Source organism: Saccopteryx leptura, chromosome 4 (genome assembly GCF_036850995.1).
Source record: "Saccopteryx leptura isolate mSacLep1 chromosome 4, mSacLep1_pri_phased_curated, whole genome shotgun sequence".
NCBI classification, from domain to species: Eukaryota; Metazoa; Chordata; class Mammalia; order Chiroptera; family Emballonuridae; genus Saccopteryx; species Saccopteryx leptura.
In genome coordinates, this window is record NC_089506.1 from 213,001,212 (window position 1) to 213,025,568 (window position 24,357).

General features: G+C 51.1%; 1 protein-coding gene across 1 annotated transcript in view; it reads right to left on the reverse strand.

Moving 5' to 3' along the window:
• KCTD5 (potassium channel tetramerization domain containing 5) overlaps nucleotides 1-15,689 on the reverse strand; it is a 36,643-nt gene extending 20,954 nt beyond the window's left edge. The window contains exons 1-2 of the mRNA XM_066382840.1: nucleotides 15,413-15,689; nucleotides 645-753 (exon numbers count right to left, since the gene is read on the reverse strand). Of these exons, the coding sequence (XP_066238937.1) occupies nucleotides 645-753; nucleotides 15,413-15,664 (361 nt within the window). The 5' untranslated portion in view covers nucleotides 15,665-15,689. The remainder of the gene's footprint in view (nucleotides 1-644; nucleotides 754-15,412) is intronic.
• Nucleotides 15,690-24,357: the final 8,668 nt, after the last annotated feature.

Here is a 24,357-nt window from a genome sequence, read left to right on the forward strand (position 1 = left end):
CTGGCATCCCTGCTCCCTGTGACCAGAGTCAGAATGCAGAGCAGCATTTTAAATGCAGACAGAACTAAGAGGTGCTGGCATAGTGGTGCCCTGGAAGGAGAGCCGACCTGGGGTGACTGAGCCTTTGAGGGACACCTGGGCGACCGGCATGGTGGGCACGTTCCTAACACATGACCCTCAGACTGTTTTAGCCAGAGTGCTGTGAGAATGGGCGGTCTCCCAAAGGAGCCCCCACCCTCACACATCCCTAACTAGACACCTGAAAGTGGGAGCCCACGGCTCCACCCACAGCCAGGGGGCCCTGCAGCCAGGGAGTGGGGCTGCAGGGGCCTGGATCAAAGTCCCCACGCCCTTCTGCAACAGCTGTCCTGATGGGCCAGCCAGCTCTAATGAGCAGCTGCTTCTTGAAGGAGAGAAGGGGAAGAGGCCACATCACCTCCCTGCCACTAGTGTCTGCTGCCTCACGGAACACATTTGTGAGAAGGCCAGGGGAGTGAGGGGACCTGGGCATCTAGGACTTCTGCCAGAGGCAGGGATACTCGGGTGCCAGCCTGGCCCCCGATGCACAGGGCCTGCATCTTGAGGGCCGCTTGGGCCTAGAGGGGTCCAGTAGGCACCTTCACTGGATCCGGCCCTCAGCTCACCTTCCTCTGCGAGGTCTTTGTTAATGACCAGCTTTCCGTGTCTCAGGTAATTCAGCACGGGCCCAAAATAGGTGGGATCTCTGTCGATTAAATAGGCACCTGTTTCATCCTGCAAAGAACAAAGCACCAACATGAATCCTGGACAAGAAAGCAGTCGTCCCACAGCTAACCCAGGCCAGGCCACATTTAAAAGGTGTTTTAGAAGCATTTGGGTTGTGTCTAACCCACAGCCAGTTCAACATCCATGGCACCTTAGGGAACTAAGTGGTGTTGCATGCCTCCTACATCTCCAACCTCCAACTCTAATTTGTCACCATTTCAGGTCTCAGCCAAGTTTAAGTTCTACTTTGTAACAAGGTACCCTTCCTTTATTCACTGTGAGGTAAGGAGCCTCTTTCCTCACAGCTCCAAAGACGTCTAAGAGTTGATCCTTCTTCATTTTAGAAGCCACCCCACAAGAGTGACTAACAGATTCTCCTTCATGGATAGCTCTTGAAGGCAGGGTTGACACTGACAGGTGCATTTCTGGACACCAAGACATGGGCCTCTGTGGCCAGGGCCTGCCCTTCTCGTTTTGGGGCTCCTCCCTGGGCAAGTGTGCAGGAATGGTTGTCAGGAACAACGGCTCAGATCAGAGGCACATGGAATAGAACCTCGTTTTCCCCACTTTCCCAGTGACCCTGACCACCAAAGGAGCCTCACCCATTGGGCAACGGTCCTAGATTCCAAGCTGTCTACAAAACAGATCATTAGAGGGTGCTCTTCCTATACCTGGGCCAGCCCTGGTTCCACCCCCGGGACTAGGGACCTTTCTGAGGCTCAGGGACCCCTTGCCACCCACTGGAGAGTCTTCAGAGTCAGTTCCAACCACAGCCTCTCTGGCTGCTGCAGCTGTGGCCAAGGCAAGTAGACACTATGGTGAGGCAGTCCCCAAACAATGACACCACCAAAGCAGACCTCATGGAGGCGGCGCGGAGTAACAGGTGTGAAGGAGTCTATGGTGAACAAGCCACACTGGCATGGCAGGGACTGGGATTCTCCTGAGGCAACGGATCCGATGCTGCCAGGATGCCACAGATGTGTTGGCTGCATACCCGATTTGGGTTGATGAGTGACCCAGCCAGGCAGCTTACAGTGGGGCTAGTGGGTGGATGAAGAATCGAAGATCTTCTCCTTCCACACCAGCTCATCCAGGCCAATGAGAACCCTGCTCCTCCCAACAGCCCCAAGGAGGTCAGAGTGCTGAGGTCTACATGATGAGACTATGACTCCGAAAACCAAACTGAGAGTTGATGTGGCCTCCCTGTCCAGAAAGCGGCTCTCAGGGCTCACAAGAGGTCTGCAGCAGTCGAGGGCCACAAAGAACACGAGAGCAGTTTGCTGGCCACAGACCCAGGACAGCATCAGGCATCTCTGCAGGGGTGGTGGCACCATGGAAACACCTAAACCTCTTAGCCATGACATGCCCACAGGCCGCAGAGAACATGAGGAGGCAAGAGGCGTGACCACAAAGCAATATTCCATGTTAGGGCCCTATTTTTCATTCATGAACATTAAATTGTGGGATTTGTGTGATAAAACCAATAGTTTTAGGGGTTTCTTCTCTAAGTTCACCTTCAGAAAGTTGTTCTGGCCCTGGCCGGTTGGCTCAGTGGTAGAGCGTCGCCTGGCATGCAGAAGTCCCGGGTTCGATTCCCAGCCAGGGCACACAGGAGAAGCGCCCATCTGCTTCTCCACCCCCCCCTTCCTCTCTGTCTCTCTCTTCCCCTCCTGCAGCCAAGGCTCCATTGGAGCAGAGATGGCCCGGGCGCTGGGGATGGCTCTGTGGCCTCTGCCTCAGGCGCTGGAGTGGCTCTGGTAGCAATATAGCGATGCCCCGGATGGGCAGAGCATCGCCCCCTCGTGGGCAGAGCGTCGCCCCCTGGTGGGGGGGCCAGGTGGATCCCGGTCGGGCGCATGCGGGAGGCTGTCTGACTGTCTCTCCCCGTTTACAGCTTCAGAAAAATACAAAAAAAAAAAAAAAAAAAGAAAGTTGTTCTTAGATAAGATCAGTTAGGGCTCCCAACATGGAGACACTTGGGCCTGGGCCTTGCTGGTCTGTGTGCAGGCCTGCTCGCTCAGCCCAGAGCACCTGGGCCCTTCTCTCCTGCAGGCCCGGCACTCAGCCCATTTTCAAGCCACTGCCTGCTCCCCTCCCCACACTGTGGACTTCTAGTCTCCCAAGGCAGTGTCCCAACCACACCGACTTCCCAAATTCATCTTGTGACTCCACCCATCCCCCATCCAAGGAAGCACTGGTCACACACTGTCCTACGGAGCCCTGACTCCCAGCCCTCTGGACCTCTGCTGTGCTCCAAGCAAGGCTAAAGGGCCCACAGACCACCTATGGGAAAAATGGTGCTTCAGATGCCTCCCTACTGGTGAAAACAGACACCACTTCCTACAATGGGGCCAACATCTGGAAAGAGACGAAGCTGCAGAAACATGGACTCGAGGGGCGCTCCCCCACCCCCAGCCCCTATATGAAAGAGCCGCACCATGACATCTGCACATCACCAAGCTCAGGAATTATTCATCAGCCCTCTGCTACCTCACAGACAGTTGGCAGAAGGTCAAGTAGGAAAGATCAGAGGGGATGAGGCTCATCTCCACCGTCAGGACACCCCAGGGAGCCTCCCTGTCACAAGGCACCTGGGCCTCAGGGCCAGCCTCAGTGTGGTCAGACTCCAGACTCAAGGCAACAAAAGCCAAAACCCCTGCTCTTGTAGCTGGGACCTGGCAGAAGAAGAAAAGGACATTTGAGTGCCAACGGCTAAGCAGCATGAGATACACAGAGGTGACACAGGCCTAATAATCTTGGAGGGACAGGGTGGGACAGAGGAGGGAAAAGCAGGAGAGCCAGCGGAACTGCAGCATACGGCAGACTGGAGGTCAGGGTAGGGACAGTAGCCTGGGCAAGGACAGAACCGAACAGGGAGCCTGCACCGGGCATGGAGGAGCTGGCACTGGGGCTCGGCGTCAAAACCTGAGGCTTATCCGGAAAGGGGCATGGGTGAGGAGGGCTTCAAGGGACACGCTGCGTGTCCCTTTCTGATCTAAGCAGCTCTGAGTCAGTTAAAGCAGCGCCTTGTGTGGCTCACCTTAAAAATCCATGTGACCTCACCGGCGGTGGCACAGTGGATCGAGCATCGGACTAGAACGTGGAGGGGCCAGGTTCGAGCGCAGGCTCATTTAGTTTGAGCAAAAGCTCACTGGCTTGAGCAAGGGGTCACTCCGTCTGCTATAGCCCTCCTGTCAGGGCACACATGAGAAAGCAATCTATGTACAACTAAGGTGTCACAATGAAGAACTGATGCTTCTCATCTCTCTCCCTTCCTGTCTGTCTGTCCCTCTCTGTCCCTCTCTCTGTTTCCGTCACAAAAAAATAAAAATCCATGTGGATTTACACTTGAATCCTTGTTCTATGTTTTAATACAAACTGTTTTTCCGAAAACCTTGCAGACACTGCCCTGAGACGCTCGATCAAACGCACTGATTTAGAAAGCTCGGGCCGGGAGCACCTCTAGAGCAGGGGTCGCGAGCAGATGTGGCTCTTTTGATGGCTGCATCTGGCTCACAGACAAATCTTTAATAAAAATAATAATAGCCTGACCTGTGGTGGCGCAGTGGATAAAGCGTCGACCTGGAAATGCTGAGGTCACCGGTTCGAAACCCCGGGCTTGTCTGGTCAAGGCACATATGGGAGTTGATGCTTCCTGCTCCTCCCCCCTTCTCTCTCTCTCCTTTCTAAAATGAATAAATAAAATTTTTTTTAAATAATGTTAAAAATATAAAGCATTCTCATGTATTACAATCCATTCATTTCCTACCGCTCATGTTCATGGCTGCAGGTGGCTGGAGCCAATCACAGCTGTCCTCCGGGACAACACCAAATTTTTATTGGATAATGCCTAACATACATGGGTCGTTGTATGGCTCTCACGGAATTACATTTTAAAATATGTGGTGTTCGTGGCTCTCTCAGCCAAAAAGGTTCCCAACCCCTGCTCTAGAGAGAGAGGTGCCCGGGGCCGGGCATACACACTCACACAGAACCCCGACCACCCAGCATGGGGTGCCACGCCACACTGCCGGAACATACTGGCTCTCGGGGTCATCCTGAGATCTGCTGTCACTCCAGACACGCCTGCTGCTGGGCTGCCCTCCACGAAGACATGCACAACCTGAGCGGGCTTCTAAAGGGACCCTCCTCACGCTGTGTTTCTCCCACATGACACCACTCTGAGCTCCAGGTCTGCCCAGGCATCACCAGACCGAGGGCAGGACACTTAGCCCAGTGGTTCCCTTCATACTGGTCCTAGCAATGTGGCCCCAGCACTCGCTCCCAGGAGGGAGGCCACAAAGCCCACGTGCCAGGATGCCTCAAGGCCCACCCCCCTGGGCCTGGACCTGGGGGTTCACAAGGGAGCCCCGAGATGTTGAGGAGCAAGAGGCCTTGATAGGCTGCACCTCCTCTCTACCGGTGACAAGCCTGCCTGTCCAGCTTTGCCACTGATGAGCAGCACATAAGGAGACTCAAAGCAGCTTCCTCCATGGGAGTCATGTCAGTGCTCTCTGGACTAATTTCTTCTTGTGAACTCGTTTTGATCAAATGGGCTTCATTACGAAACAGGGCCAAGATGGAAGGGTTAGAATGGGATAGGCAGCAGCATATGGGAGCTGTACTCTCAACACTGGGCTCACCAGAAGAGAGATTTCATTTTTTTCTTCTTCTTCTTTTGCAAGTGAGAGGAGGGGAGATAGACAGATTCCCACATGCACCCTGACTGGGATCCACCCGGCAACCCCCATCTGGGACCATGCTCACAACCAAACTATTTTTAGCACCTGAGGCAGAGGCTCCATGGAGTCATCCTCAGCACCCAGGGCTGATGTGCTCGAATCAATTGAGCTATGGCTGCAGGAGAGGAAGAGAGAGAGGGAGGGAGAGAAGATGGAGGGGCGAGGGGGGAGAAGCAGATGTGCACTTCTCCTGTGTGCTCTGACCAGGAATTGAACCTGGGACAGCCACATGCCAGGCTGATGCTCTACCAATGAGCCAACCAGCCATGGCCCAAAAGAGAGATTTCAACCTCTGTGATAAGTGCCAGAGCACCTACACCATGACCCAGAAACCCCACAGGCCCTGATCTCCAGCTGCAGCCCAGATGAGAACAGAATGACTGTTACTTAGAAGCACAAGAGCAGCCTCTGTAAAAGCCACATCTCCAAGAACCTGAGCATGAGCAGCTTGCTCCAGAGTCGAGGAGCGCTGGCAAGAGTGGGCCATGGACACCCTCAGACATCACTGCTGGGTGAGCTGACCAGACCGCAACTGACACGTACGCCAGGCCTCAGCCCCTCAAAACCTCATGTGCATGCGCTGCCAAGGTGGAAGTAAAAATAAATCATAGAACACGAAGTACAAGTCACCCCAAATGCAGACGTCTTAGGCTTACGTGTGCACGATCACAGAGAGAACCACCACAGGGATATCTGCTCTAGCAACTGGGGCGTGACTGCGGCCCAGCTGTCAGCACGCTGCATTAACGTCACTCCGTCACTCCACACGGCTGCACCGGCCCCGGAAGGAGAGCCTGATGATGAACACGTGGGGTGGCCACACTCACAGAGCGAGGACCTGACCCAGACTCAACACTGGCTCGGTGGCAAGACTCCTGGATGTCTTCTTTCTCCCTCTTTGTTCTTTCCTTGATTTACATCACAAGCACAAGCTACTTGAAAGTGGCTAGGTTGGGTTTCTCATTGGGGGGGGGGGGGAATAGCAAGAATTAATAAGACTGTATTCTCTTCAAATCATTTCCCATGACTGACTTTCCCCACTGTTTGCTGGATTAGCATTTGACCTACTTGGAATGTGCTGGCTTTAAAAACATATTTCTACCCAGCCTGACCAGGTGGTGGCGCAGTAGACAGACCGTTGATCTGGGACACTGAGGTCTCAGGTTTGAAAACCCCAGCTTGAGCAAGGGCTCACCAGCTTGAGTGCAGGGGAGGCTCACCAGCTTGAACATGGGATAATAGATGTAACCCCATGGTCACTGGCTTGATGCCCAAGGTAGCTGGCTGGAGCAAAAGGGTCACTGGCTCTGCTGGAACCTCCTGATCAAGGCATGTATGACAACGCAATCAATGAACAACTAAAGTGACAGGATTATGAGTTGATGCTTCTCATTTCTCTCCCTTTCTGTGTGTCTGCCCCCCTCTCTCTCTCTGAAAACAAACACACAAATGGAAAAAAAACACTTCTATTTTGGCACCTCATCCTCTAAGGCCCTCCAACCAAACCCCGCCCTGCCCCTCCCCTCCTGGGGCCCCACCCCTCCCACTCTCTGGCCCATTCTAGATAAATAATAGATAAATAAATAAATGAACATCTACCGTAAAGGCAAAAAAAGAGGACCGCTGGACTTGGCTCTTGAATATTTAATGGCAGCCAGCATATGCCCCCCTCTGATCCAGACACTGAGGAGTGGGGGTGGCTCACTGATGCCAGGTTGGCTCAATCCCTGAATCCCACTCCCAGGGGGCCAAGGGGGTGCTGATTGAAAACATTTGCGCACAGAAAATCCTATGCTTTTGCACTTCGATTTCAATGGGGCAGAGGCTATAACCCTCATTTAGCTCTGGACACCCAGCCCTCTTAATTTCAAGTCTCCAGTGACCATGGCTTTTCTGTTGCAACAGAGTAGTGTTTGTGTCCATTTGCTAGTGTGTTTGTGGGAACCCAGATGTGATTGAGCTAAGCCGCTGGCCTCCAGAGGAAGTGTGAACCCTGCCTCTATCTGTGAGCCCAGGCCATAGGGCCATCGGGCCTGAGCAGGACGGATACCAGGACACAGAGATGAGGCCTGAGCCACCACCTGCAGCACAGTGTCTGCAGACATGTCTCAACAGGAGATGGGCTGCCTTGGCCAGATAGCTCGGTTGGTTAGAACTTCATCCCAAAGAGCAGTTCAATATCTGGCCAGGGCACATGCAGAATTGGACTGATGTTTCTCTCTCTCTTCTCTCTTCCTTTCTCTCTAAAATTAATAAAAAGTTTTAAAAAAGAAAAACAAAAAGGAGGCAGGTGGGCAAAGCCAGGACCCCCGACCTGGGGGAGACAGAGAAGACAACCTGACTGGGATGCACTGAATGAGACCCACCCAGCACTCCTCTAAGCCTGCCCAGTGATGCTCTACGATCAGTAAGGCACCAGGCCACTCACACAGCCTGAGACCAAGCCCAGCCGTAAACCTGGCCCTTAACGGCAGAACTGAATGCACTGCCGAGATAAGCCTCTGGGGTAAACTGGAGGCCACTTGGCCCTAAGGGCTGCCGCTCTGTGACACAACCACAAGCTTGTCTTGAAAATGGCAAGGAAAAGGGCCAAGAATGTCAGGCTCTCCTACAAGATTCTACCCAGAAAATAACTGTTCACATGTCACACTCCCGCTCTGCGAGAGCACTTAACAGAGCATCAGCACTTGGTCCCTTCAGTCACTTCCAGGTGTCCACAAAAACACTAGCAAATGGACACGACCACTGCTTTGTTGCAAGAGAAAAGGGACGGGCATTAGAGACTTAAAATTTGAGAAGGCTGGGTGTCCTATGTTAAATGCGAGATATAGTTTCTGTCAAATTCCCCCCGTTGAAATCTAAACGCAAAAGCATAGGATTTTGTGTGCACAAATATGTGCGATCAACCTAATTAGAAACACCTCGTTTTTATTCTGAAATCATCTATCTCAAATTTGCACATAAAACCTTCACCTCTGGCCTCTCTTCTGCTTTGTTTTCTACAGTTTCTCAAATACCTGAGCAGAAGTGGTAGCTATCACTGATAACAAATGAGGAAACAGAGGCCCAGAGACCAGAGGCTTGTTCCAGGCACCAGATGCGCAGAGCGGGGCTGGGACCTCACACAGCAACCGTGCTGCGCACGTGCCGGATGCCAGCGGTTCTGACTTACTTTTCCCTGCAGGAGACCCCACAGTGCCCTGTGTGCACCCAGAGAGCTGACACCCTCAGGCACCCTCGGGAGTCATGGAAAAACTAGGGGTCCGCGCATAATCGGGGCCCAGGTGATTCCGACCTTCAGCACTGCCCCTGGCCACCTCCCATGGGAACAAACTCCCTCGGACATCAGCGCCCTGAACCCCTGCTGCCACCCCAGCCCAGACAGACACCATTCCGTGTAGCTTAGAAACAGAATTTAGGGTGACACATGACTCAAATGAGGGTCACCAGGAGCAAAGGTGGGACAGTACTGGAGATGGCTCACAGGGCCCTTCAGTTTGGCGGGACTGGACACACCTAGAGAAGGTTGGCTGAGGGGGAGGGCCGTCCTGAGCAGAATGCTGTGGTGGACCTGCCGGCTGGTGCCCCCGCCCAGGTCACAGCTGCTATGAACACCGCTGTCACAAGGGGGACGTCCACCTGCCCAGTTTTCTCCCTCCCTAGAGACATCTCAGATACAGACCACCTGCACTTAAAATCTACAGATGTCACATTACTTGTCCCGGTGATGTGAGTGTAAAACCGCTGGCATTATGCCTGACCAGCAGTGGCACAGTGGACAGAGCGTCAACAGGGGCGCTGAGGTCGCTGGTTTGAAACCCGGGCTTGCCTGGTCAAGGCCCATGAGAGAAGCAACTATGGGCTGATTCTTCCTGTTCCTCCCCCTCCCCACACCTCTGCCTTTCTCTCCCTCTCCTCTCCCTAAAATCAAATAAAATATTTTTAAAAAGTGCTGGCATTAGAAAAACAACTAGAGATGGCAGCAGGTGAGAGCAGTGCCCCCTGGGGTGGAAGCACCAGCTGGAAGAAGCAGGGCCCCTGGCTGCAGACACCCTGCGGCGGCTCTGTCAGCCCGGCAGTGAGGCCTCCTCCGGGCCAGAGTCTCCACTCCCCTGGGCACCAGCCACAGAGCAGGAAGGCAGCACACTGGGGGCAGGACACTGGCCTGGGGTTCAGACCCGGCCCACTGCTGGCTCAGGGCCCCCGAGCCCTCCCCACCCGCTGTCTCCATGGCCACCGCCCTGCCGGCTCCCAGGCAGGCGGCCTCTGCTCTCGGCCTGCACTCAACCCTGCTGGCCCATTCGGGACAGAGTCCACCCGTCCTCCGCTCCGCTCCGCTCCTGCTGGCCCATCCAGGGCAGAGTCCACCCTCCTCCGCTCGCTCTGCTCTGGGACCCAAGGGCAGGCCTGTGGCTGCTCCCAATCCCCTCCTCCCCAAGGCCTGCCTGGAGCTCAGCGCCCCTGCATCTGTTTGGAAACCCTACCTTGTCCTATCCACTAGAAATGAGTGTGGCCCAGCTCATCCTTCCAGACCATCCTCAGCCACCCAAGAGCAGGCCAAGATCCTGGAGCCCAGTGCTGAGGACACCAGAACCACCGGAACAGAACTGCAGGAGACAGTCGGTGTGTCCCCACTTAGATGCCGGCCAGGTGCATCGAGCCCATCCCAACACACATGACGATGACGGGTACACTCTGGAGCAGTGTTCCCTCGGCCCGAAGGGATCCCGTTTCTTGCAAGAAACCCCAGCGGCTGCCCAGAAAGCTGTGCCTCTCCCGCAGGGCACGGGCTCCAGAGCCCGCAGCAGGAACTGGCCCTGCGGGGCTGTCCTAAGACCAGCCAGGGGCTCTGAGTGGAGCATGAAGAGGCAGCTGGGAAGCGAGAGAGACAGGGGGACGGTGTGGTGGGGGGCGGGGGCGGGGGCACCGTGCATTTTGGGTGACTGTGTGTGTAAGAGACAAACAACAAACTTCATGAGGGGGAGGAAAAAGCCATTCTCGGTACATTCTTTCTAAAAATAAAGTACAAAAGTCAAAACACTGAGAGCAGACTCTACCGACTGCAATAACCCGGCACCAAGCACTGGGCGGGCCAGGTGGTCCATTCATCATGTTCCTTAATGCTCACACGCCTCCATGACGTAGAGAGGGACATTAACCCCCCCAGCCACGCTGCCGGTTAAGCTGTGCGCAGAGTCCAAGTCGGAAAAGGCACCATCCCACCCAACACCCACAGCCCACCGACTCCAGACTGCAGGGTTGAGTGCTCTGTCCTGAGGAGAGCTGCCCAGTTAGGGCCTGCTGAGAGCACCGGTGCTCGAGGCGGCCTGCTGGCACCCTGGCCACACAGACCCCTCCCTTGGTGCCAGGCGGTCAGCTCCTTGAGAGGACGTGAAAGCCTGCTGGCCCGTCCCCGCTGACCTGGAGAGTCCCTGGAAAGGAGCCGTGAGCACCTACTCGCAGGTGGAAGCAGCCACTGACAGCCTGGCAACAGGCGGGCATCTCTGTACCCCTACAACTCTACGTGCAAAGGCAGCTGCACCACGTGGTCTGACCGCTGCTCTGAACCAGGACCAGTCACTGTCCTGCCCGAGGAGAGCTGGAGGGGCGTGTGCACTCGGCAGAAAGAGGAACTGCTGTGGCCGACACCACTTCCTCCTCCCGCCGCCCCCCACTTGCTCAGATGACTGAGGGTGGGACAGCTGATGGCCTGGGGCCCCCTGTGTCCTGAACAAAGCTCTTCTCACGCTTTCTTAGGATTTAGGACTTTCCAGCAAGTTGCCTCTTGTGCTGGCTCAGGTCAAAGGAGCCTTCAAGTTAGGCACCTTGTGAAGAGGTGACCCCAGCACTCACTGGGAGCAAGCACCTGCTGTATGGTGGGGGGCGGGAGAGGAGGGGCTGCTCCCCGCACGCAAGGGGTCCGTCCATTCCTTCAGGTCTTGAACCACCACGATGCGTGGTCAGGGCTAAGACATAGCCAGAGCCACAGCCTCAGCACAGTGTTATCTGACAGGCCCCAGGGTCTCAGGGCACCGCTCCTGGCCTCAGACAGGCTGGCATAGTTCTCATCGGTACACGAGACACTTGCAGGACTTCGGCACGCTGGCCCTTCACCACTGATCAGTTACACCGTTTCCACTCAGAATAATCCCCACTTCTCTTGCCAGGCGGCTTAAAATTTCTTCCTTCCTGTGTGATCTGCGGTGACGCAGTGGATGGAGCATCGACCTGGAATGCTGAGGTTGCTGGTTCGAAGTTCCAGGCTCGCCCGGTCAAGGCACATATGAGAAGATGCCTCCTGCTCCTCTCTCCCTTCTCTCTCTCTCTCCCTCTCTCTCTCTAAAATTAATAAATAAAATCTTTAAAAAATATATCTTACTGGCCCTGGCCGGTTGGCTCAGTGGTAGAGCGTCGGCCTGGCATGCAGGAGTCTCGGGTTTGATTCCCGGCCAGGGCACACGGGAGAAGCACCCATCTGCTTCTCTACCCCTCCCCCTCTCCTTCCTCTCTGTCTCTCTCTTCCCCTCCCGCAGCCAAGGCTCCACTGGAGCAAAGTTAGACCAGGCACTGAGGATGGTTCCATGGCCTCTGCCTCAGGCGCTAGAATGGCTCTGGTTGCAACAGAGCAACGCCCCAGATGGGCAGAGCATCGCCCCCTGGTGGGCATGCTGGGTGGATCCTGGTTGGGCACATGTGGGAGTCTGTCTGACTGCCTCCCCATTTCCAACTTCAGAAAAATACAAAAAAATAAAATAAAATAAATACAAAAAATAAAAAAAATATATATATATTTATATATCTTACTTTCACCACCCCACCCCACCCCACCCCGTCTATAAAATTCCCTTCAGGTTCTTTTCAACCCTGAGACTCTTGCCGACAGCAAGTACAGCTGGAGTGAGCACAAAGAACTGCACGGGGCCTCAGGAGCTCCGTGATGGCCCCACCCCTCAAAGGCCCGTCTGATGCCACAGAATCCGCAACCCCAAAGCCAGGACAATGTCCGTCAGAGGACAAAAGCAAATGGGCAACCCACAGTTTTCTCCAGGGCTTACTTAGCTACCAGAGACCAAACCCTCTCCAATCCTACTTCATTCGCATGTGGTATTTCCCGTTGCCCTCAAACTCCTAAAGCATCTCCACACTGAAACGGGCTGATTCAGCTCTAAACAAAGTCTAACCTGTTTAACAAACAATACCTACGGGCCAGGTACCACAGAATTCAAAGAGACAGAACCAAAATGAATCACACATCAAGTATTTACGAAACACTTCCGGGAAGGAGTGTTACACCTTGGCCTGCCCCTGAGGGAGCATGGGAGTAAATATCACCCAGGACAGCTGTCATGAATAACGCAGGCTCAGCCCAGATGGAGGAAAAGAGTTCACACCAGTGCTGTCTATAGAGAGCTTCATGGTAGCAGTGGCTCCAGAGTCAGAGTGTGAGACAGAAGGTTAAGGGTTTCAGGGTTTGGGGGTGGTGGTGGCAGTGGTCCGGGCTCAGTTCTGAGGCAGGGAATGTGAAGACTTAGGGGGAGGGGAGACCAGTCGCAGCCCAGCTCCCCACCCTCTCTAACACCTTGTTGACCTCTGAAGAAGCACTCCTCCAGAAAAATGTCCTGGAACTCCATCTGCCCTGGGGCTTCCCCGACCTAGCTCCCCACTAGACTGTGTACAGCCAGCCACAGGCATCGTCCTAGCGCACTCCAAACCCGCCAGGCTCCTCAAATCCAGGTCTTCTGTTTCTTGGAACTCCTCCTGCTCAAATGTCCCCACCCAACCCCTATCCAAGCACCACTCCTGTAAGCCTAATGCTCAATAAACACCTGTCAGTCAAATGCCCAGCAGGAATCTTCCACCAGGCCCAGCTCAGCCTCAACCCTAGGATTATCTGCCAGGTATGCATTAATTGATCTTACCTAGGAGTCAGGGTTTGAGATTTTTATGTGTGAATCAACATCCTGTTTCTTTTCCATTTTGTAATTACTAGCACCCCACTCCTCCAAACACTCCTTCCCCTCCTCCCTAATCCTCAGATTCCTCATTCAGGGTTTAATCATCTAAGTGAATTTTTAGGACATTCTTTCATGAGAACCAAGGGGAAAAAACCTGGAAAGACAAAGTATCTTAAACACCTTCTCATCTGAAGGAAAAAAATAAATCCTGACTAATGCAAATTAGCATTACTCTTCCTGGCAAATTCACACCTTACTTACTATCAACTATATGTTTCCTGAGACAGAAACTATAACTGCTACTTTACCTTCATGTTCTAAATTTCTGTTCTAGTTTAGAAAACAAATATAGTAACATGCATGGTAACTTAAGAATCAACAGAATAGATATATTCTGATAAATTAATTGCCCTCCCCCAGAGGACTCCTATTACAGTAAGGCATAATTTTTTTAAGTAATCTTGAAACAGCAAAATAAATTAATTGATGTAACTGCAAACTATAGTTAATTGGCTCTCCATCAACTGTTTCAGTATTGAATAACTAGCCATTGCCTGAAAACAGCCCAATGGACAAAAGCAATTTAACATCTGATTCGGTATACAGAACAGGAACTCTGGAACAGAAATGGTAGCGAATGACCGTGAAGACCCACTGTTTGAAAAGAAAAATAGTAAATATACACCCACTCTACAAAAGGAAAATCATAGCTCACAAAAGCCTATTTCTATCCTGGAGATGACTGTCATTTTCTGGGAGGTCAATTCTCATAGAGCTTAGTCAAATGAGCAATGGAAATAGCTGAGGGATGAGGGGTAGGATGGGGTGGGGAGAGGACCAGAGGGCTGGCATCTCTATCCATGATGGGTAGTTTTGCAATAATTTGAGAGTTCTCATTTCCTGATCATAGGTCATGCCACCCTGAGGATGGTTTCCATCATGCTTCTCAAACTTAAAGGATATAAATTTTTCACGGAAGCCTTATACCTGGCAAATGTTGGGTTCGCAAGGAACAAAGGCAAGTGCTATCATGTAGCCCAACTTAAAGTTCCAGGAAGAGTAAGGCTTGTGAATTCCCTAAAATAAATATAGAAAATAACTATTTTTCTAAGAGAGCCTTTTCTGAGTTTCAATCCTGTACAGCTTGTACAGCTTCCAGATACTCTTTCTCAGCCACACAAGTCATGTAATGGTCTTCAACAAAATAATCTCTATTACTATCGGGAACAACAGTGTGAGCATTATATTTGATGAAAGACAAGCAGCAAACCAACCTAGGAATGTCTATCCTTTTGCAAGGGCAGTGGAAAAACTAGAATAATTATAAAGCAGACTGAAAAAGATGTCCTACCTGGCCCTTCCTTGACACCCCCAATATACCCCTTACGATGAGCAACATTCTCTTCGAAATACCATTCTATGGACAGCTCCTTCTTAGAGTGATGCATGGGGTGCGAGTCGTGGCTGAAAACGATGGAGCACCAATTCTCTAAATGCAAGTCACTGGCAAAGACAGGCCACCGTGTCAAACAGCCCCCCCCCCCCAATGCCCCACGCCAACATCAAGTCAAACGTTTGGAATGTGAAAAAAGAATGCAGGCGTTGTGATTCCAAACCCAGTAAGTACAGTGGGACAGAGAAGAGAGGTGTTCACATACTAGAGGCAAGAGAATCTAGGGAGGAAAAGTAGGAAGATCCACAGCAAAGTCCTCCACCGACCAGCAGTAAGGGCTAGAAAGAGGGATGCGAGGTGGAGTGGCTGAGGATCCTCGAGAGTAGTAGGTGCTAGTGCACCATCCTCTCTTCCCCCAGCCCAGGCCAGGGAGTTTGGGGGCTCTGGTCGAGCTGGTGATGAGGGGAGTGCAGGTCTCGGAGCCCGGAACGGGTCCCCTCAGCATGGGGTAGGGGGTGTGCGGCGGGCCGCAGGCCAGGGCGACCCGACCCCTCCTGGGCGGCCTGCGTAGCCCTCACCTTGTCCGAGTCCAGGTCGGGGTCGGCCTGGCACAAACGATACAGGAAAGATTTCGGATCCCGACACAGCGTCTGCCGGGTGGTGAGAAAGTACGTGCCGCCGACGTTGAGCCGAACCCATTTAGACACGCTGCTGGGGCGCTGGACCAGGGCGCCGAGCCCCACGCTGCAGCGGCGGCACAAGCCGCCCCCCAACCCCGCCCCGAAACCGCCTGGGGCCGGCTGTAGAAGCTCGCAATGATTCTCCGCCATGATCCCAGCAAGCCCCGCCACAGCTCCCCTCCACCGGAAGCGTCCGGCCTTTAATACCTTCCTCCGAGATCTGTCCCGCCCACGGGTCCGCCCTAATAAAGCGCCCTCCGGGGCGTCACGCGCGGTACGCGGAAATTCAGGTCCGAAAAAGCGGGCGATCGTGCCCCCTTCCGGCCGAAGTCAGGTGCGGCGTGGTCCGGGGTGGCCGCGTGCAGAGATCGACAGGATCTTGCTGGCCTCCCCTGGCTCTGGCCGAAATTCAGGTCGCAACCAAGACGTACCCTGGCCAAAGGAAGAGCTCCGCCAGTCAGCGTCTACCCTCTTCGCGCTTTCTTAATCACAAGACTACTGTGCATACGTGTAAAATTCATCTTCTGGCAAATTACAACTAAAGCACAAATATTTGAAAAAAAAGAGAAACAGCCCTGGAATGGGTTCGCCCCGAGAGAGGGGCCCGTGCCTTGGAAAGCGTCGCGGTAAAAAAAAAAAAAAAAAAAAAAGAAGAGAGAGAAACAGATTCATTAAATTATGATTTGAAATAAAATCATTGACCAAATAGAAAGTTTATATAATAAAGCCAGAAAAAGTTGTAAAATGTACTTTGGAGTAATTATTCACATCAGTTGATAGGGGAACTCAAAATTAGAAATTTGGCTTCAGTAATATGTAGTAGCTTTTAGTTGTAATCAATAGATTATGTAAATTATAATAATTTCCTGTAAGGGTTCAGTCACAGAATTTACTGTAAGGGGTTAAGGCACTATAGATAACCAGAAGCATAGTTCACAAACCTTAATCTTTATTTTGTCTATACAGGGAGCTGTCTTGCAGAAAGCACCCAAAGGCACAGATGGCTCCTAGAGGCGCCAACCAGGGCTGTTCTGGAGCAACGTCAAGGCCATCAGATAGACCTGTGTCAGTGTCAGAAGGCCGTTCCAGGGAGACACCTCAGCAAATCTGACTCCCAACTCCCACACACTACTATGTGACTAACTTCATGGACTTTGCCCATCGCACCATTACTAATGGCCCCTGAACCCTATAAAAACAGCACCAGGAGAGTGAGGAGGCAATTCTTTTAGACATGAGACCCCTGCCTTCTTGGATTGCTGGCAATCTGAATAAAAAACACTCCTATATCACTTAGAGATCCATCTCTGTGATTGACTGGCACTGATGGGCAATTCAAACCCAGGCTTATTCCAGTAACAAGTACATACAACAACCTGGCCCCGAACATGAATTCAATCCAAATAATTCTCTTAAAAACTTTTCTGATTGATTTTTTATAGAGAGATAAAAGGAGAGAGGGACAGGAACATCAATCAGTTCCTGTATGTGCCCTGACCAGGGATCAAACTGGCAACCTCTTTACTTCCAGACAATTCTTTAACCAACAGAGCTATCCAGCCAAGGATATTTTGTTTTGCTTTTTTATCAATCCAAGTAATTCATATATTAATTTTAAATAACACAGACTGAATTGGAGGCCAACAATAGCCAGCAAATAACCTTATATAAGAATTAAAATACTGATCAATGTCCCCCTGTTAAAGGTAATTTTCTAAATAAAATTTAAAAATTAAAAAATAATAAAATACAAAAATACAAATCCTAATATTGCATTATTTGTTTTTTTTTGTTTTTTGTTTTTTTCTTTACAGAGACAGAGAGGGACAGACAGGGACAGACAGACAGGAACGGAGAGAGATGAGAAGCATCAATCATTAGTTTTTTATTGTACGTTGCAACAACTTAGTTGTTCATTGATTGCTTTTTCATATGTGCCTTGACCACGGGCCTTCAGCAGACCGAGTAACCTCTTGCTTGAGCCAGCAACCTTGGGCTCAAGCTGGTGAGCTTTTGCTCAGACCAGATGAACCCGCGCTCAAGCTGTCGACCTCAGAGTCTCGAACCTGGGTCTTCCACATCCCAGTCTGACGCTCTACCCACTGCGCCATCGTCTGGTCAGGCCACTATTTGTTTTTTCATAAGATTTTTTTTTTCTTTTTTATTTGTGACAGAGATAGAGAGAGAGACAGATAGGGACAGACAGGCAGGAATGGAGAGAGATGAGAAGCATCAATTCTTGTTGCAGCTACTTTAAAGATTTTTTTTTTTTATTCATTTTAGAGAGGGAAGAGAGAGAGAGAGAGAGAGAAGGGGGAGGAGCTGGAAGCATCAACTCCCATATGTGCCTTGATCAGGCAAGCCCAGGGTTTTGAACTGGCAACCTCAGCGTTTCCAGATTGACGCTTTAAATCCACTGCGCCACCACAGGTCAGGCTGTTGCGGCTACTTTAGTTGTTCATTGATTGCTTTCTCATATATGCCTTGAGCTGGGGGTGGAGGGCTACAGCACAGCGAGTGACCCCTTGCTCAAGCCAGTGACCTTGGGCTTCAAGCCAGCATCCTTTGGGCTCAAGCCAGTGACCATGGGGTCATGTCTATGATCCCATGCTCAAGCCAGCGACCCCGTGCTCAAGCCAGATGAGCCTGTGCTCAAGCCAGCGACCTCGGGGTTTGGAACCTGGGTCCTCTGCGTCCCAGTCTGATGCTCTATTCACTGCGCCACCACCTGGTCAGGCAGGGGTTTTTTTCTTAATGTTTGCTTTGCCTGTACATTACAGTTACAGCTACATACCAGGTAGAGAGTATCACATGTGTTCTAACTGACTGCCACCAACCTGAAAAACAGATAACATGCTATTGACTCACCCAATTTTGTGTTAAGGAACAAATACAGCAGCTCTATATACTGAGGCATTTAACTTTGTCAACGTTTAATCAAACTTATGGTGGTGATAGAGGCTTTTCACCTGCAAAATTACCCCTATTCGTAGTCACTCAGCCAGGTGGGTTAGACTAGGTAGGTGGATATGCAACCTAAAAAGGATTGCCTTTTCACCTGACCAGTCAGTGGTGCAGTGAAAAGAGCGTTGACCTGGGACACTAAGGACCCAGGTTTGAAACCCTAAACTCGCTGGCTTGAGTGCAGGGTCACCGGCTTGAGCCAAGGTCACTGGTGTGAGCAAGAGATCATTAGCATGACTAGAGCCCTCCAGTCAAGGCACATATGAGAAAGCAATCAATTAGCAACTAGAGTGCCACAACTGTGAGTTGAGCTTCTGATCTCTTTCTCCCTTTTTGTCTGTCTCTATCTTGTTAAAAAAAAAAAAAAAAGGTTTGCCTTTTGTAAAATGTTCTCTCTCATATTGGAGAGATGAGTTACGGGGAAAATCCAGGTCTACGCGCAGGCTGGTTCAGTGGCATATCACAGCCGTCTGAGCCAGGGAGAGAACTGCTCTTTGCTGGAACAGCCTCGCCCGAGACCAGTTCTTCGAGGCAGCCTGCTTTACAGCCCTGCCAGGAGCCTGCGCCCCTCAGACTCTGGGACTGACTCCTGCCCCGATCTAAAGCACTTGCCAGGTAGGCTCCCCAAGAGGCCGGGGCCACACCCACTTGAGTCCACATTGGTTCAGGTTAGGTTCGGATGTGAAAAGAAACGATACGGAAAAAACACATATGGCAACATGTCCAAGAACTGTACCGTCACCAAACTCTTCCAGAGGCTCCAACCTCTGCTGCCTGGACAGTGAGCACCCGCGGTCTATGGACTGGCCAAGGGAGGGGGGTTTAGGGTATCCGAGGGGAGGAGACCTTCTTCCAAACAATTCAGCCATAATCTTTGGCAGAGTCACGTGGCACTAAGCATGATACCTAGAAAAACCTCTCGTGCATGTTGCCCTTTAGAATTAATGGACTCCAAAAAGTTGAGAAATTAAGAATGAAATCAAATATGGGTGGTCTGGACTTGAAGGCACAGAGATGGCACTGCAAAGTTACCCTTCTCTCTGAAGAATTTAAATGTCAGGGCTGTGGCCCTGATCGAGTGGAGCATCATCCTGCTACGCCAAGGTTGCAGGTTCAAAACCCCTTTAGAACACATACAAGGGTCAACCAATGAGTGTACGGATGACTGAAACAATGGATCGATGTTTCTCTCTCTCTCTCTCTCTCTCTCCCTTCCTCTCTCTCTAAATATTATTTAATAGCCTGACCAGGCGGTGGTGCAGTGGATAGAGCATCGGACTGGGATGCAGAGGACCCAGGTTAGAGACCCCGAGGTCGCCAGCTTGAGCGCGGGCTCATCTGGTTAGAGCAAAAAGCCCACCAGCTTGAACTCAAGGTCGCTGGCTCCAGCAAGGGGTTACTCGGTCTGCTGAAGGCCCATGGTCAAGGCACATATGAGAAAGCAATCAGTGAACAACTAAGGTGTCGCAATGTGCAACGAAAAACTAATGATTGATGCTTCTCATCTCTCTCCGTTCCTGTCTGTCTGTCCCTGTCTATCCCTCTCTCTGACTTACTCTCTGTCTCTGTAAAAAAAATAAACAAGTAAAAAATTTTAAATATTATTGAATAAAAAAAATTTTTAAATGTCCGGTATGACAATTCATGTCCACATTCAAAGGTTGATGCTGCAGCAGCCTAGACCCAGGAACACCTGGTCTGACCAGATGTGCTACAAAAGGTCATGTGTCCAGTCAATGAACAGTGTGAGCTTGAGAATAGGCAACGGGTAGCCTGACCTGTGGTGGCACAGTGGGTAAAGCTTCAATCTGGAACACTGAGGTCGCCTGTTCAAAACCCCAGGCTTGCCTAGTCAAGGCACATATGAAAATTGATGCTTCCTGCTCCTCCCCATTTGTGATCTATCCTTATAGACTCTACCCTCTTTCCTGTAGGAAGGACCCCAACAAGTGTACAGTGACCACCCTCAAGGCACTCAGCAGTAGGGCAGGCCCTGTTTTAAGCCCAACACTGTACGCCTTAGAGGAGAATAAAGAAAAAAGCCAAAGCACAGGAAGCTAGGATAAGCAGAAGAAGCTGTGCCCAGGTTGAAAATGGCATGTTAAAAAATGTTAATGCTGGCCCTGGTTGGTTAACTCAGTGGTGGAGTGTTGGCCCGGGCGTGTGGATGTCCTGGGTTCAATTCCCAGTCAGGGCACACAGGAGAGGTGCCTATCTGCTTCTACACCCCTCCACACCCTCCTCCTGAAGTCATGGCTCAATTAGAGCGAGTTGGCCCCAGAAGCTTAGGATGGCACCCCTCTAGCACTAGGAAGAGCTCGGTTGCTGAGCAACAGAGCAGTACCTTAGATGGGCAGAGCATCACCTCCTAGTGGGCCTGCCAGGTGGACCTCGATAGGGGTGCATGCAGAAGTCTATCTCTGCCTTCTCTCCTCTCACTGAATAAAAAAAAAAAACGTTAATGCTGCCCTGACCAGATAGCTTGGTTGGGTAGAGCATTGTCCTGAAGCACAGAGTTTGCCAGGTTCGATCCCCGGTCAGGACACACACAGGAACAGATAGATGTTCCTGTCTTTCTCTTACTCTCTCCCTTTCTCTCTCTAAATCATTAAAAAAAAAAAAAAAAAAAAACCACTTTTTTTTTTTTTGTATTTTTCTGAAGCTGGAAACAGGGAGAGACAGTCAGACAGACTCCCGCATGCGCCCGACGGGGATCCACCCGGCACGCCCACCAGGGGCAACGCTCTGCCCCTCCAGGGCGTCGCTCTGCCGCAACCAGAGCCACTCTAGCGCCTGGGGCAGAGGCCAAGGAGCCATCCCCAGCGCCCGGGCCATCTTTGCTCCAATGGAGCCTTGGCTGCAGGAGGGGAAGAGAGAGACAGAGAGGAAGGAGTGGGGGGGTGGAGAAGCAAATGGGCCCTGGCCGGGAATCGAACCTGGGTCCCCCGCACGCCAGGCCGACGCTCTACCGCTGAGCCAACCGGCCAGGGCCAAAAAAAAAAACATTTTTAAAAAGTTTTTTTTTTTTTTTTTTTTTACAGAGACAGAGAGAGGGATAGATAGGGACAGGCAGACAGGAACGGAGAGAGATGAGAAACATCATTCATCACTTTTTTGTTGTGACACTTTAGTTGTTCATTGATTGCTTTCTCATTTGTGCCTTGACTGTGGACCTTCAGCAGAGCTAGTAACTCCTTGCTCGAGCCAGCGACCTTGGGTCCAAGCTGGTGAGCTTTGCTCAAACCAGATGAGCCTGCGCTCAAGCTGGCGACCTCAGGGTCTTGCACCTGGGTCCTTCCACATCCCAGTCCGACGCTCTGGGCCACCGCCTGGTCAGGCAAAAAAAATTTTTAATGTTAATGCTGTTCTCTGTGACGCATAGTATGTGGCAGAAATGATGCTGTATGACTTCAGAGATTAAGTTATTGTAAGAATCCATGGGAGTCCGAAAGACCAGAGTGACAGGCTTTATTGAAAGGAAGAAAGGAACCCTGCGGAGCACTTCTCCTGGGGGAGAAGAGCACCAGTTACAGACTAGGGGCCAGTTATATAGTGTTTGGGAGAGCCTGAGGGGATACTGAGGCAAAAGTCCTGGTATGTCTGGAATGCTTCTCCTTGGGGGGCTTCGAGCATGTGGGTGTTGAATCAATAGTCCTGGTATGTCCGGAGCCCCTCCTTGGGGCGGCTTCTCAGCTTTTTGGAATTCCTCTGTTTCAGGGGCAATAGTCCAGTAAGGGTGAGGTCTGACAGATAAGCGGAACATCAAGAGGGCAGTTTGGAATTCACGTATCTATCATTTATAAACATCACTGTGGCTTCCACCTTGCCTGAGTGCTCTTTCTCTCAAAACATTCACTTTGGGGAAAGTCAGCTGCCAGAGTATGAAGATACTAGGTAGCCCTATGGAGAATATGCCCACACCCCCATGAGAACTAAGGCAGGGGTCGGGAACCTATGGCTCGCGAGCCAGATGTGGCTCTTTTGATGGCTGCATCTGGCTCACAGACAAATGTTTAATAAAAAAAGAAATAACGTTAAAAATATAAGACATTCTCATGTATTACAATCCATTCATTTCCTACCGCTCATGTTCATGGTTGTGGGTGGCTGGAGCCAATCACAGCTGTCCTCCAGGACAACACCAAATTTTTATTGGTTAATGCCTAATGAACACAAGTTGTTGTATGGCTCTCACGGAATTACATTTTAAAATATTTGGCGTTCGGCCTGACCTGTGGTGGCGCAGTGGATAAAGCGTCGACCTGGAAATGCTGAGGTTGCCGGTTCGAAACCCTGGGCTTGCCTGGTCAAGGCACATATGGGAGTTGATGCTTCTGGCTCCTCCCCCTTCTCTCTCTTCTCTCTCTCTCTCTCTCTCTCCTCTCTAAAAAAAAAAATGAATAAATAAAATAAAATATAAAATATTTGGCGTTCGGCCTGACCTGTGGTGGCGCAGTGGATAAAGCGTCAACCTGGAATGCTAAGGTTGCCGGTTCAAAACCCTGGGCTTGCCTGGTCAAGGCACATATGAGAGTTGATGCTTCCTGCTCCTCCCCCCCCCCCATTCTCTCTCCTCTCTAAAAATTAATAAAAGTAAAAAAAAAATTAAAAAAAAAATATGTGGCGTTCATGGCTCTCTCAGCCAAAAAGGTTCCCAACCCCTGAACTAAGGTCTCTACCAACAGCTGGGTGAATGGCTGAGGTCCCCTTTGGAAACCCCAAGGTCACTGACTTGAGCATGGGGTCATCAAAATGATCCCATGGTCACTGACTTGAGCAAGGGGTCACTGCCTTGGCTGGAGTGTCCTCCCTCCCATCAGGGCACGTATGAGAAGCAATCAATGAACAGCTAAAGTGCCGCAACTATGAGTTGATGCTTCTCATCTCTCTCCCTTCCTCTCTCTCATGCACGCATGTGTGCATACACACACACACACACACACACACACACACAGCACCTGTGAAAATGCTAAATGACTCAGACCATCTCCAACACCCATCTTGACTGGAACATTATGAGAGAATCTGTACCAGGACCACCCAAGATGCTCCTGGATTCCTGCCCCTCAGAAACCATGCGAAAATAAGTGTTTGTTGTTTTATGCCTTTAAGTTTTAGGGTAACTTGTTACACAGTGCTAGATTACTAATACACTGACTGTGTGACATTAGGCAAGTTCCATCAACTCTGGAACCCATTTCTTCCCTTACGCCACAAGAGTTACGGGAATGAGTGAGAAATGTGCGAACACGGAGCCTGGTTTGCAGTGTGTACCCCAAACAAACAGACCGTATACACAAGGCAGCCCCCTCCCAGGATAGTTATGGCCATCCCCTCCTGCCCCTCCCTGGGTGAAACATGACCTCACAATGTCAGGCCAAGCTATTGCACCCTTGGCCTGAGGTCACCTTTCTGCCAGGAACAGAAGCTCTGTGTACAGAAAGGACAAAGAGAGGCTGGGGGCTGTCCCTCCCCTTCCTCCAGCCAGTATGCCAATGAACTCTGGTAGGCCAGATGTGTCCATCTTCCTGCCTACTGTCCTGGTGTGATAAGGTACCAAGGAACTGTAAAACTTAGTGTTAGCAATGCCATTTTATTTTTTTAATTTTTATTTTGTTGTTGTTCTTGTTTGTTAGCAATGCCATTTTAAAGAGGAAAAGTCAGGCTTCTTACCCACTCCTTTCTGTAGAGAATGGAAAGAGAAGAATGCAGGAGCTGCCTGACCAGGGGGTGGCGCAGTGGATAGAGCGTCAGACTGGGATGCGGAGGACCCAGGTTCAAGACTCCGAGGTCAACAGCTTGAGAACGGGCTCATCTGGTTTGAGCAAAGCTCATCAACTTGGACCCAAGGTCGCTGGCTCAAGCAAGGGGTTACGCAA